Source organism: Antennarius striatus, chromosome 5 (assembly GCF_040054535.1).
Source record: "Antennarius striatus isolate MH-2024 chromosome 5, ASM4005453v1, whole genome shotgun sequence".
Classification (NCBI taxonomy): domain Eukaryota; kingdom Metazoa; phylum Chordata; class Actinopteri; order Lophiiformes; family Antennariidae; genus Antennarius; species Antennarius striatus.
The window spans coordinates 23,729,985-23,742,869 of NC_090780.1; the positions used below are offsets into that span (position 1 = coordinate 23,729,985).

General features: G+C 43.6%; 1 protein-coding gene across 6 annotated transcripts in view; it reads right to left on the reverse strand.

Annotated features, from left to right (window-relative positions):
* iqsec1b (IQ motif and Sec7 domain ArfGEF 1b) overlaps window positions 1-12,885 on the reverse strand; it is a 117,622-nt gene that overhangs the window by 40,329 nt on the left and 64,408 nt on the right. Inside the window, exon 1 of one of the 6 annotated variants that reach the window (XM_068314684.1) lies at window positions 11,135-11,244. The exons of 4 other annotated variants lie outside the window; for them this stretch is intronic. In XM_068314684.1, the coding sequence (XP_068170785.1) occupies window positions 11,135-11,211 (77 nt within the window). In that variant the 5' untranslated portion in view covers window positions 11,212-11,244. Of the gene's footprint in view, window positions 1-6,617; window positions 6,969-11,134; window positions 11,245-12,885 lie in introns of those variants that run through there. One more of the 6 variants, XM_068314686.1, reaches the window with a different exon arrangement.

The following is a 12,885-nucleotide window of genomic DNA, read 5'->3' on the forward strand; positions in this document are numbered from 1 at the left end:
TTTCACTGCACAACATCGCACAAGAATCAGACGTGCAACAAACGGAAAGGAAACAGCTGATAGAAATATGTTTGATATGTTTTTAATGAGCTGGTGGAGACCAAAATGTAGCAGCAAGGGTAGAAAGTATTTCTTAAAATTTATAATGCCACCAAAAAGTGAAACAAAATGCTAAAAGCGGATGTTGCTCTCTTCCAGCTGGATACTGACAGATACTTTAAAAACACAGACGCTTTATCAGCTTTAAACAATGTGACCGATTAACATTGCAAATTGTTCTGCGCTTACTAAGATTTAAAATCTTCTGTTTTGAAAACTTGAGTTTAATTATTTAATTTTGATAGAAATCCACTAATTTATTTTTTCTAGACCGCAACCGATTTGTTTCAAGATTTCATGTCAACTTGCTGCATGCAGAGATAATTAAACCAGTTTTAATATATTTTCTAATCAAATCCAGCTTCTAGCTTGTTGTGCTGCTCCCAATGTGGTCAAAAAACTAATTTCGGCTACTAATCTAGGACTAGCTGTGTTCTCCGTTTCCATCTTAATCTCACTGTACATCTTAAATTAAGTCAGCATGCTAGCTAGCAGGGAAAAAGATAACAATGGGCTCATTTTAGCTTAATCTAACAGTAATGTTTTATTATTACAACCAATTATATAGTTTTTTTTTTGAGGTTGCATGGTTGTCTATGTATGCCATGATTCCCATCATAAAATAACGGTAGTCTGATCTGTGTTTTAAGGTTGTTTTTCTGATGTTTTTCATGTCAGTCAAGTCGGTGAAAACAGCTTTCAACATCCCATTGTGAATATATGTGCCGTATCACGATTACATAAGACTGAAATTGATCTGATAATGATGAACGCAGCACTGCTACTCAGACTATAAAGTGTGCTTGACGCATAATTAATTCAAACACTATATTCAGTGGATACGGCGACGGTCGCTTCACTTATGATGTGTATATTGGATGACTGCTGACTAGATGAGCAGAAGATGATAAAGTCAGGTAGCACAGAGCCTAGATTATAGACGATCAATCTCCTGCATTGTGACATCAGTGATAAAAGGAGCGTTTAAAATGGGAGGAATTGCAAATGAGTAGGAATCTACTGGGCCTCCCCTCATGCTAATTGATTGCAGACTTCATCCAGGAATGATAAAAGAGGAGGAGGCACGAGAGGGAGGCAGATAATTAAAGCTGGATGGAGGTTAAAGGCTGGTCCACCTGGGGGAGGCGGGACAGGAGGAGGAGAACAAGCAAGTAGGAGGTCAAAAGAGTAATAACTTGTTGGCAAATACAGAACCACGATTAGCATTTTGTGATTACTGTACATAATCCATTGGCTTTTTCAGAGATAATAATTTGAAAGAATAAGAATAAAGAGGTTGTTAGTGTTTAGAACACAAACGAGTTCATCTTGGTTGGGTAACGGACTCTTGACATTTAAGTAGAAGTTATATCAGAGGATTCTTCTACTGATTTGAGTATGAAAAACTCAGTCAACATTTGAAAATATCTGTAATTTGAAATCTAACATCTAAACACTGAGTTTATCGTGTCTGTAGCTTCACATTGTTGGAGGTCGCCGCAAATTTTTCATTGTCTTCAACGACTTTTGTTTTGTTACCAGCCAACTCTTAGCCTGGACATAAAACCCTACACTGATTAATCTCTAGTCATCCAACACCACCTGAGGTTCCATCAGTTTATTTCAGCCCAGCTGTTCTGTTTGAGTTTCTACCTCCTCCAGGTGATTTCAGGTCCTGGAAGAACCACTAGTACCAAAAAAAAAAAAAGATAAATCTGGTCACCCGTAACAAACTCCAAGATCCTGGAATGGTAGAGTCCAGTTTTAATTCATAGCTATCAATGTGTTTTAATTGAACGACACAATTTTCCTCAAGCTTTAGGAACCGGAATATACACTGAAAATTAATGGTATTTACCCAGAATGCTTTGCCAAAGGGGTTCTAACAGCAGGAGGCATTCCAGGAACCATTAGCCTCTCAATGAAATGTTACAGGATGGAAATAATTAACGACTTTGTTGTGATATAAACTGAGTTGGTCTTGATGTAAATAACTGGCAAACAAATTTGTAACTTTATTGTTGTATTGTTGTACTAAAAACAATACCATAAACATTAATATCTACTCCTTTTAAATTAAAGACAGAGCTCAGCTATACAATTTCAAACATCTTGTGTTTGCCCAAACCCTCTATTTGACTTTCTAGTAGTTTGGAGCAACAATTTCAGTCACACCGTGATGAATTTACCAATTACGCATGTGACTAGCCAGATGTTGGTGGCGGCAGCAGCGCCTGCCGCGCTCCGCTCTGACATAATGACGCTACGTTCGGTGGGAAACCACAGGTGTTGTTTTTTTAGACGAGTTATGCACACTCCCAACCGCAATCCAGTGATTACCTCCTCTGGCCGTTAGTCAGATTCCTTTTTGATTTAACAAAGGTGGAGGCAGGACTCCTCCTGAGGAGAAAGTAATGGACTTTCTGATGACGCACTAAGAAAAGCACTTCGGAAGACGAAGGTCACGGTGAATGGGGTCAATAGCTTAGATGCTAAGTGGTTGTGAGATTTTTCGAGAGTGCTGCCGTGTCTGAAGTCTGTCAGAATGTCATTTGCAAACCGCACATTGCTGTTATCAAAGTCAGGTTTCAACGAGGCTCGCAAGGCAGCCAGGGCTGGACCGGAGGTACCCCCCTGGACCACTGACAGCCCAGGGTCGGAGCCTAGCTGGATGAGATAGTGATCCACGCTCAGGGCCTTTGTGGTCATTAATGTTAGATGAGTTTAGCCTCATTGAAATTCATAAAAGATGGCGGAGGACCCCAGGTGGTGCCTGCATCCCTGAAAGCCCCCACTGCTGTCCAGTCATTATTGACTGAATCAGGGGTCACCATTGATGTAAGGACCGGACCAATTACAGCACCTGACAGCGATTATAAAGGACTCGAAGCGCAGCGGTAGCCTGATCTACGATGACATCAAAGTTATTATGATGACATTCATTCATCGTTAGGACATTTTAAATCCATTCCAATTCCACCCGGGCATGTGTTAAGAGCAATAAGCAGGGGTGATTTTTTCTGTGTAAAGGCACAACTTATTCTCCAGATACAGACGTAATAAAAGCAGGTTTCAAATTTCATATCAGTGTTAAGTGCTAAGATTTTCTTAAATCCACCACAAACACAACTTAAGACACTAGAAATGTACCGGAATCTAGGAAGGCAAAGTTGAATTGAATTACAGATGGAAATACGACACTGAAATCGTGAAATATTCAACACAGATAATGAGAATACCGACATACAGTCAAAAAACAGGGAAGTTGACACAATAGTACAGATACAAGAGAAGACAGACTTAATCTGTTCTTACAGATTATATTTCATTTGATGCAGAAACAGAGTCAAGGTAGATTATCTTTTACATGACAAAGCCAGATCTGACAAGCCTAATACGGACGAAAGACAATTCCTTGCATGCTAAAGAGCAAAAAATGTGAAATTGTTGAAGAATGGCAGCTGAAAGAAAACAACCCCATAATCAATTGATCACAGATGCCAGGCTCACTGATGGATGTCCAGAAACATAGCCAGTAAAGGTCGGCCAATCAGACCAGAACTCACCCAATGTTTTAGCAGTCCTTTTTTTCCTGTCTTTGCCTCAGGTGCACTACAGGAGAGAAGGAGGCTCCTTCTGGGATGTCGCCGCCGCTCTTTAACCGCTACAGGGAGGTGCTGTCAGGTGGCGCCTGGCCTTCAGCTGACTGCTCTGTTGACTAAAAGAACGCCGTCCTTCTAATTCCGCTCCTGGCTGGAGCCATGAGCAGAAATACCTTCACCTTTAAAGCGTGGCCTTGCTCGGAGAGCCGGGTCAGCCTTACTTCATGGACTGGTGAATCACCGGCTCTGATCCGTCACACTCATCGCGTTGCCAGGAGACCATCGAGAAACCAGACAATTATTCATCCAGTTCGATAGAGATATTGTACTACCGTTCCTCAGGGAGACCCGGATCACAGGATGCAGACGGTCTAGTGGGTCACCTCGAACTGGCAGCCTCAACTCCAGCCCCATAGTTAAATAAATAATACCCTGTGCTCCTCTGGTGTGAAGAAGCCAGATCGGGTTCCCTGGCCTCTACTGTTACAATGGCAAACGTTTTTAAAGAGCTTGCATGCCTTGAAAACGGTGAATAGTCGACAAACAGAGCAGTCCCTCAACTATAAAGAAGATTTATTACAAAACACCTCTGGTGAGGCAGCTTAGAAATTCAACACAGGTAGCGAACAGTAGCCGGGTCAGAGGAGAACGAGAGCTGCTGTTAAGGAGTTATTGAGGTATGACTGCTGTCTTCAGGAATGCAGGGCCGGTGGACGACACTGACGTCTTCTCTCATAGAGGGTCCATCTGTCAGCCCCAACAATAACACCACGAAAGGCCTCGGGTGTTTACAGAGACACAACAGTAGCCTCGTTTCCTGGAGCTCTCCATGTGTGGCGATACGAACGAGACACGACCGAGACAAGTCTCGGTCACATGAGATGTTTCTGTCGGAAACTGTTCTCAGTGGTTTCCTGGATTGTTGTTCGCTTATGTTGCCAGAGAGACATCGGACCAAACCACAGCAAAGCAAATCACTGATCACAACTATATTTTTCTTCTTGTATTGTAGTAGATTTGAACTTTTGCCAAGCATCAGAGGTTTGTGGGTAAAGAAGGGCTATAACTTTACTCTACGCAGCTAGCTGACCAGCTTCATGAATGAATAAACAGCCACAGAAAAATGTTAATGATCTCTCCAGGCATAGGAGTAAGATGTTAAAGAAGAAGAAGAAACATGGGAGGTGATAATATAACTGTTATGTCTGAAGCATTGCAGTTAGATAAGGCTAGTAACCAACTTGTGAAAGTAGTATTAGTTAGCAGGTTAGAACCTGAAAGAGGAGTTAACTCAGCAGGTAGACAGGTACATTTGCTGCTAACTGCTTGCTAACATGTCAGCCAAAGAAACAGCTTTGTGGGTAGACACAGCTAGTGGATAGCTAGTGAATATAGTAGCATTTAGTGCAACAACAACAGCCTTTTAAATTGTCAGGTACAGGTGAATGTGCTGCATAGTAAATACTAACACATCATCATCGTAAGGTGAAACTATATAACCTACTGTCCAGTTCCAAAAAAGCTAGTGATTTGCTTGTAAGGTCAGTGGCATTTAGCATCTAGGTAAAAGTTGAGAGTTAATAAAGACCAAAACAGAACCTGAAAGAAGAGCTAATGGCTTAACAAAACTTTAATTTGCCTTATAGATGCAGATATGATGCTAACTGCTTGCTAACAATCACCAGAAGCCAATGAAACTTGACAAGGTGATAAAATACTGTATGAAAATAAACAAATGCCACTTCAACTCCTTCTACTGTCTTTGTTATTACCCTACAAAGAAGTATGGAACTTGATGCTAAAATGACACCAAATATGGACAAACATAATTCAAGCTATCTATACAAGTACCGCCCACTTGACCTCAATCTAGAGGTGCTGTTTACACCTCTAGAGCAGACAGAAGGGACAACGAGCCAAGAGGAAAAAACATGTCACCGTTGCTTTCACCAGAATGCAGCACGTCTGGAAAATGTCTATTGGTCAAGTTACACAAGATGGAGTGAGATTGTCGTGCCAAACAGGAATAAGTAACGTAATAAAACAACTGGACTCAATAAGAGAGGGGAACGTTTCTGTATTAAATCTTGAACTTCAAGCTGTGGCTGCAGACCCATGGAGACTGGAATTACAGACCAGTGGAGTTTATGAATGGTGATTGGTTCCTGCTGACTCAGGCTGCTCTTGCCACAGTGGCCACTAATTTTAGCCTTGCTGTAGTGGAATCAGTGTGTGGAGCCATTAATGCTTTAACCCGTCCCGTTTCAGCCGGGACAGCGTCCCTACCGGGCAGAATGGGGCAGTTAGTCATCTTTCCATCATCAACCGAAGCAGCGATTTGTTTTATTGATAAGATTTCTTAATTAGGACAACGATTCGTCAGGCAATGAAGCAAATTAATTGGAATGTGCAGCATATTTAACAATAAAGTAACTGTTTAGTGATGAAAAACGTGTTATTGAGACACAAAGATGTACATATTTTAGACATTTAGAAGGCAAATTAAAGCAAATTAAGGAATGATTCAGTGAATCATTAAAATTCACTATAAAACTCTATAAAACAGTATTTTATTTTACCTTTACTGGCAGACGAGAAACAGATGGTGAAGGCTTATATAATCCCAAGACAACATCAAACGAATATGTTCTTTAGCCAGCTTTCCAAATAGGACGATGTGACTTTTGGACTCACCTCCAGTAATTCAATTAAGAGTTGCAAGACAATGATCTCTACCTGTCAAACAAGTTTACGAAATTCTCTTTGCAAACTTCTATCAAATCAAAAAGCCACCTTAAAAAACCACTGACCCCCGAGTTCATCATCGTCAAACTCCAGATGGAATGCATGTTCCCAATCATAACAAGAACCAGCGGAACCATCATGCTCTGGAGCGCCGTAATAGAATCCACCCACCTTATCGTCCGCACTGAAATGCAGTACTTCCACATTAGATTCCACATGCCGCTGACATCGCCCCACGGGAAACTTTAGGTTCGGTACTGGTAGACTTCTCTGATGGGAGGCCGAGACGTTAGAAAAAAAGACCCCAGCGTTTTACGGGCTCTGTTTTCTTAAGGCAACTCTGGGCTGAAAACTGCGTGAAAGAGGCACAGAGGTCCTCCTACCAGCATCCACCCATGCCACTCCTTCCCTCTCTCCTCACTTGACCACATGTGGACTTGTCGTTTCTTGCTCCCGAGGACAAATGAGTAATCCTCTGTCCTGGTGGGAGGTTGGTTTACTTCTGTCACTGCTCCCCATTCGCTTCCCCCTTTTTTTGTTGTGCTGAAAGTAGACACAGCAAGCAGCTCTCATTTGAGGAAAGCTGAGCAGAGATTTGGCTAGCATTACCAAGTAAGGCCAGCTGCTAAGGAGGGAGTAAACTCCCTCCTTCCTTGAGACTGTAACACTAGCGCATGTTCGCATTCCACCAGCCGGCTGCTGCCCCTTCCTCAACAGTCCATTAGTCACTGCCACCATGCAAACCCCCCCTAAATCATTCATTTGATTCTTCACAGGAACTCAACAATTGTTTTTTTTCCCCAGCATGCCACTCCTTCAGTATCAGATCTCACCTTTTTTCCTCCTGAATAGATGGTATCTCACCCATAGGGGGTGAAACATCTTGCAGACGGTTTTTGGATACGCTCAGTTGCGTCACCCCTCAACAATTTCAAAACAGAGTGGGGGGAGAGTAAAGCATCACACGCACAGCATTAAGTCATTCCGCTGAGTCAGCAACGGGAATGTATAATAAAAGTCCAGCTGCCTGGAGGTCCTCTGCCATGAGATCAGGGAAAGTAGGTCTTTATTGAAAACAGGCCTGAAGATTCTTTGTTTGAGGGAGATTTCAGGCTCCATTGTTGCGCCACTGAGGACGTCTTTGATTGGTGCATCTTGGGCAACTGTGGTTGCAACCTGACAGGAAGTTCCAGCTGAGTAAAAATCGCTCCGACTGGCATCGATGGATGGCTGATGGAGTGGTGAAACAGGTGATTTGAGTTCAGGCCCAAAATGAATGGAGATGAACCTAAAAGTCGTAACCTTTTCATTGCTGGCCTAACATTTCGTTCCAACTTGTCCATAAAGTCCATCTATTACTTCGACTGAGTGCTTGATGTCTCTAACATTCGCTTTGGAACACATTACATCTTGAAACTCAAACCATACATCCCCTTCCCTTCGTAATCCATCGAAATTAGTTATAGCAAACGTTCATGAGCCACGCGTCAATGACAGCAATGCTCTGGTGAGCTGGCAACACGTTTGCCTTTGTTATTTTAAGCGCTCAAGAATAGCGGCCTTCCTGGTTGGCCTTCCTTTTCGCAGCTGCTGAACATTTTTCCCTGTCAGTTTCCGTCTGCCTCCCTTTGACTTGCTCTTAATGCCGGGTCAGCTGTAATACTTCAGGAGATTACGGTGAAATGTCAGAGAAGGAGGAATTCTGCGCCTCCTCGAGTTTCTCGATTCCCCCTGAATATTCAATACACGGCAAGGAAGGAAGATTAAGAGCAGACGAGCATTGGCAGATATAATCACAGCTAGGATAGCATAATCGACAAAGGCGGGATGAGTATCAGTCGGCACTGATACCGACTTGGATTGACATGTTTTGGGGATGTCAGACTTTGAGGTTTCCATTTCACAACATTATAGCGATGTAGTGCGAAACTCACTGCTAGGTAGCGTAGCCGATGCTGGGAAGGGGAGAATCGGGTAGCGGACTCTCCATCAGGATGTGATATGAGTATAATTAGTGCTCCATTAAAGGTGCGACAGATTTCGCAAATGAAAAAAAGCTTTGTCTGCACCTCGTCTTCCCCTTTCTCTTGTTCTTGGGTTGAGCCGACAGGAATCTTGGGAGACTCTGGAGGTTTACCTGAGATCCATGTGCGTTTGAAGAAGACCAGGGCCTCGCTTCATGCCTTTGGGATGCCTTTTGATGTCCTGGATCGGGTCCTCTGAGGAGACCGCTCCCTCCACTTCACAATGAGTGTGAAATATAAAAGGCCAAGACTCAGTCTGTTAGCTTCTGACCAAAAAAAAAAAACAGTGAATCCAAGAGTAAGAAGTTTCGGGTCACGTCTGCTCGGGGAAAGGTGAAGGCGGATCGGAGTGTGTGGGCGGGAGTGATGAAGAGGTGGGGAGGTGGAGGTCAGGTGGAAGTCCTCAGCAGCTGATGAACTGTCAGGTTTGGGCCGTTTGGTGTGGACCACTGATCCAAAGCAGCAAACAAGGTTCCTGAAGGAGAAACTGCTGGTTCTACTCAACGGTATCATTTTTAACCTGTTATTAACACACAGGTGAATCCATTAGGGTTGACCAATGGGGTTACTGATCTCCTGGAGTCAGGAGAGAAACCCACCAAGCAATTAGAGGGTCGTTCAACAAAATAATAACATAGCTCTTTTGGTAGTAGTTAGCCTGTAGCATCATTACAGTTCTAAAGATTTGGCGTCCTTCAAGACATCAAGAAGATATTTGTTTCTCCCCAACATCAAGACACACAACTGAAATCATTACGCATCAGTTGAGTTGATTCGGGGCCTGCAACCAATCAGCTTGCGTGTTGATTGGATTGTTGCCTAATTATTCGCTGTTACACATCACCTGGCTAACCGATTAGCGATAGTGAGGCGGGAGCATGTCTCACTTTTCCATGAACCCTGGAGAATCTCTTACAGTTGTTATTGTTGCTATGTTCATTTTTGTTGCCATGAACATAAGGGCAGATTGCCATCAACTCATCTCGGTTGCATTTTTGCTGCTAAGTGACTTTTTATATAACCTTGTTTTTACAATTTCAGAACAATTTCATCGTCAGCTTGGTCATTATTTTTATAGTTTTATCTTTTTTTTTATTTTAGCAGTTTGAGCTTATTTTTCTGTGTAGTTTGAAACGTTTACAAAATGCACCCAGAGCAGCATTGATGGTTCAAATGAAACAGGAGGACAAACATAGTGCAAAGTGGTGACATATTGATCGCATGATCAATCGATATTACGCATATCCATCAAATCTTTGGGCGTTTCACTCAAAATTCTAAATATTTCGCTCGCCGAGGCGCTAAAGGGAAAGTCAGAACCAGTGATATTCATCATGTATAAATGCAATCTCATATGGCTGAGATATTTCAGAGAAAGGCACAAATTTCATCTTAGTGGTCCCACAGCAGACAAACCCTTTCCAGTTCCACCCATCCAGAGTGTGTGTGTGTGTGTGTGTGGGGGGGGGGGGGGGGGTCTGGCTCATCCTCACGCTTAATGAAATGGGCCTCCACCATCCAATCGCTGAGCGGTGTTTAAATGGGAGACTCCAGGGGCATTAAGCCATGTCATGGGGGGATGTTTTTGTTTCCTTCCTTCAGAGACAGCTGTGGAAAAGACTGAGTGTGTGTGTGGGGGTGGGGGGGGGGCTTATGAATGAATAAGGTACACTCCTCCCCCCACATCCCACATCACATATTCCTATTTCTGATTAAAACTTCCGTAAGGAGAAGACTTTGCTCACTTCAAATGGCCCCATGGGTTTATTTCCCATTAAACAGAGACAGAGATGAGCTAAAACAGCTAAAATTGACTTTCAAACCAAATGTGAGATCTATTTTTGCTGGATATTCCTAACGTGCAATTCCATTAATTTTTTAATTTTTAAAAATTTTTTGATCGATGGTCATCATCCCATTAATGACTCAAAAGCCTTCAGTTAGATTAATTTACAAGACTTAAAATTTGTGGGACAAGCTAGCTATGTGTCATGGTAGCTTACGAGGAAATATGTTTTTAAAATCACGTTTAATCATAATTATGTGCTGGATTATATTTAATCTTTTTAATATGAATGTAATATATTTTTATATACAAAATATTTTGAAAATATATCTGAAAATGCTTCTTATGTGTATAATCTATCCATATGCAGTCACAATAAATAAGCATTATTATCATAATAATGGTAGTCGTCATGAAACAGACACTTCCTTGTCATCTGAACCCAATTGCACTCCTTTTCACGTTTGCACACACATCTACACGCATCACATGATCACACGTCTGAGCCGGAGAGGCCTGGACACAACAACACTGGAACCGTGGACGACGGAACACGTGTCGCCTCACGCTGCCGAGCCAATAACCACGAGTGGGACGCACACAATGGAGCGAATGCTGCGCTTGAGCTAGTCGGGGGCAAACCGCAACAAAAGAGCCCCCATTCAGACCGGCTGACCCCCTGACACGTGGGTATTGTGTCGCGTTTCAGTCGCTCTCAATGCCGGAGTTAAACAATGTCTATTATTCATGCCATGACACTCACTTAGCACCGGGTATAATGCGCTACAATGCATGAAAATAAATTAAACAAGGTCTGTCTGCTATATTGACAAAAGGCAGAATTGTGCGCTTTAGAGTCGACACGTTTAACATCTTACCTTCTATAGAAACCATGCAGCGGCTGGAGGCAAAGGAACTGCCAGTAATCCAAACAAAATGCTTTGAGCTTCAACATTTTGTCAGATGGTTAAAAAAAGATTGGATTGACGTTAATAAAAAAAAGTTATTTCAAAAAGAGTCGCTTAAACAGAGAACAACAAACCCAATCCTGCACAATAAACACTGTTTGAGAACCATCCTGATCCACCATGGCAAAGTTCCATCTGGGGTGCGAACCTGCAACCCTCTGCTCCCTTTTGTTGACCCGTCCTGTCTCGTACTTCCTGGACGTTCAGGTACCAACCCCCCCTTGCTCCTCCTGAAGGATTTACTGAGTCCTTCTCCTTGTCTCGCTCCACACTCTTTCTCAGTCAGTCGATAGCTGAGGAGTGAGTCTCCGTCACCATCATCACGGCTCCTCAGAGTTGAGTTACAGCTGCTCCTATTGTCTCCACGGCGCACACTGACAAGGTCCGACTCGGCTGCGCCTCGCTGGGCCAACAAAGCACACAAAGGCCCCCCCTCGGTGGCCGTATCAATTAGGCTTTATCAGATGCTGCACAGCTCCTGCCAGCCCGGGCCGCTCAGAGACAAGCTAATCAGGACTAGCACATGGCGACCAGAGGGACGACACCGACACCCACGAGGGCCAGACACACAAAAACACAAGCACACGCACACAAAATGTGCACACAGACCCTGGGCTGGTTGCCCGGACAACCCTGAACACGGTGATAAAAGATGCTGATGGGACCCCTTCATGGGGGCCGCTGCTGATTGGCGGAAAGGAAAAGCCTCAGGGTCAGGGTGAAGAGACTATCTGGATTTTGGGTGAAGAGCAATCAACATGTCTGCATCCGCATTGAAAACACAAACTAAAGCCGACCAGGATGTTGGCATGAACCCCGCGTGACGAGGAAAAAATCAGGTGCAGATGCGTGGATGAATTAAAGATGACTGCAGAAACACGGGTCATCAATAGTTTACGAAGACATATCCAGCCCCAAAATACGTCAAATATGTCAACTGAACTGTTAATTCTGTTTCAACAGATGCTAAACTGACAACCGACCCCTAGATGCATGGCCTCTCGTTGTTTGATGCACAAACCGCCACTGGACGCGTGTCATCGCTCTCCGCCGCGATGACTCGGCTGTCAGCGATAACCTGCCAAGAGTCGTCGAGGGCCGGACGCGATGCCGGCGCCGCCGCAGCTCGCAGTGACACGGATTGGGCCGGGCGGGGAGCTGCGCGAAGCGATACGGCAATTATTCAGCCTGGCACGGAGCTTTGAAGTGAGAACAGACAGCATTTTGTAAAAGGCTGTGAGTCATGAAGACAGCGAGGGAGAGTTACACTTACTGAACTCCTGCAGAGGAAGCACGCGACGCGGTGATGCCGCACGCCAACGCGTGAAACCACGTCGCGTTTGACACGTGACGCGGACGAAGCAGATGAACCCAGATTAATGCAGGGGATATTAAAGTCAACAAAACACTCGAATTGGATCCTGAATTTAATGAATGCGGGCTGCAGAGCTTAATGGAAATGTTAAAGGGCTCTACAGTAAATTAGCGCTGCGTTTCAAGCTGACATTACTGCAGCAGTATCTCTTATAAAACCACATATAGCACAGAAATGTTTGTGAAGGATTTAGCTTCTCAGCGCTAATGCCGAGAAATCTTCCTAAGAGAAGCCATTAGACAGGTTACATATACGAAACGGTAAAAATAAAATCATAAAGGTCATA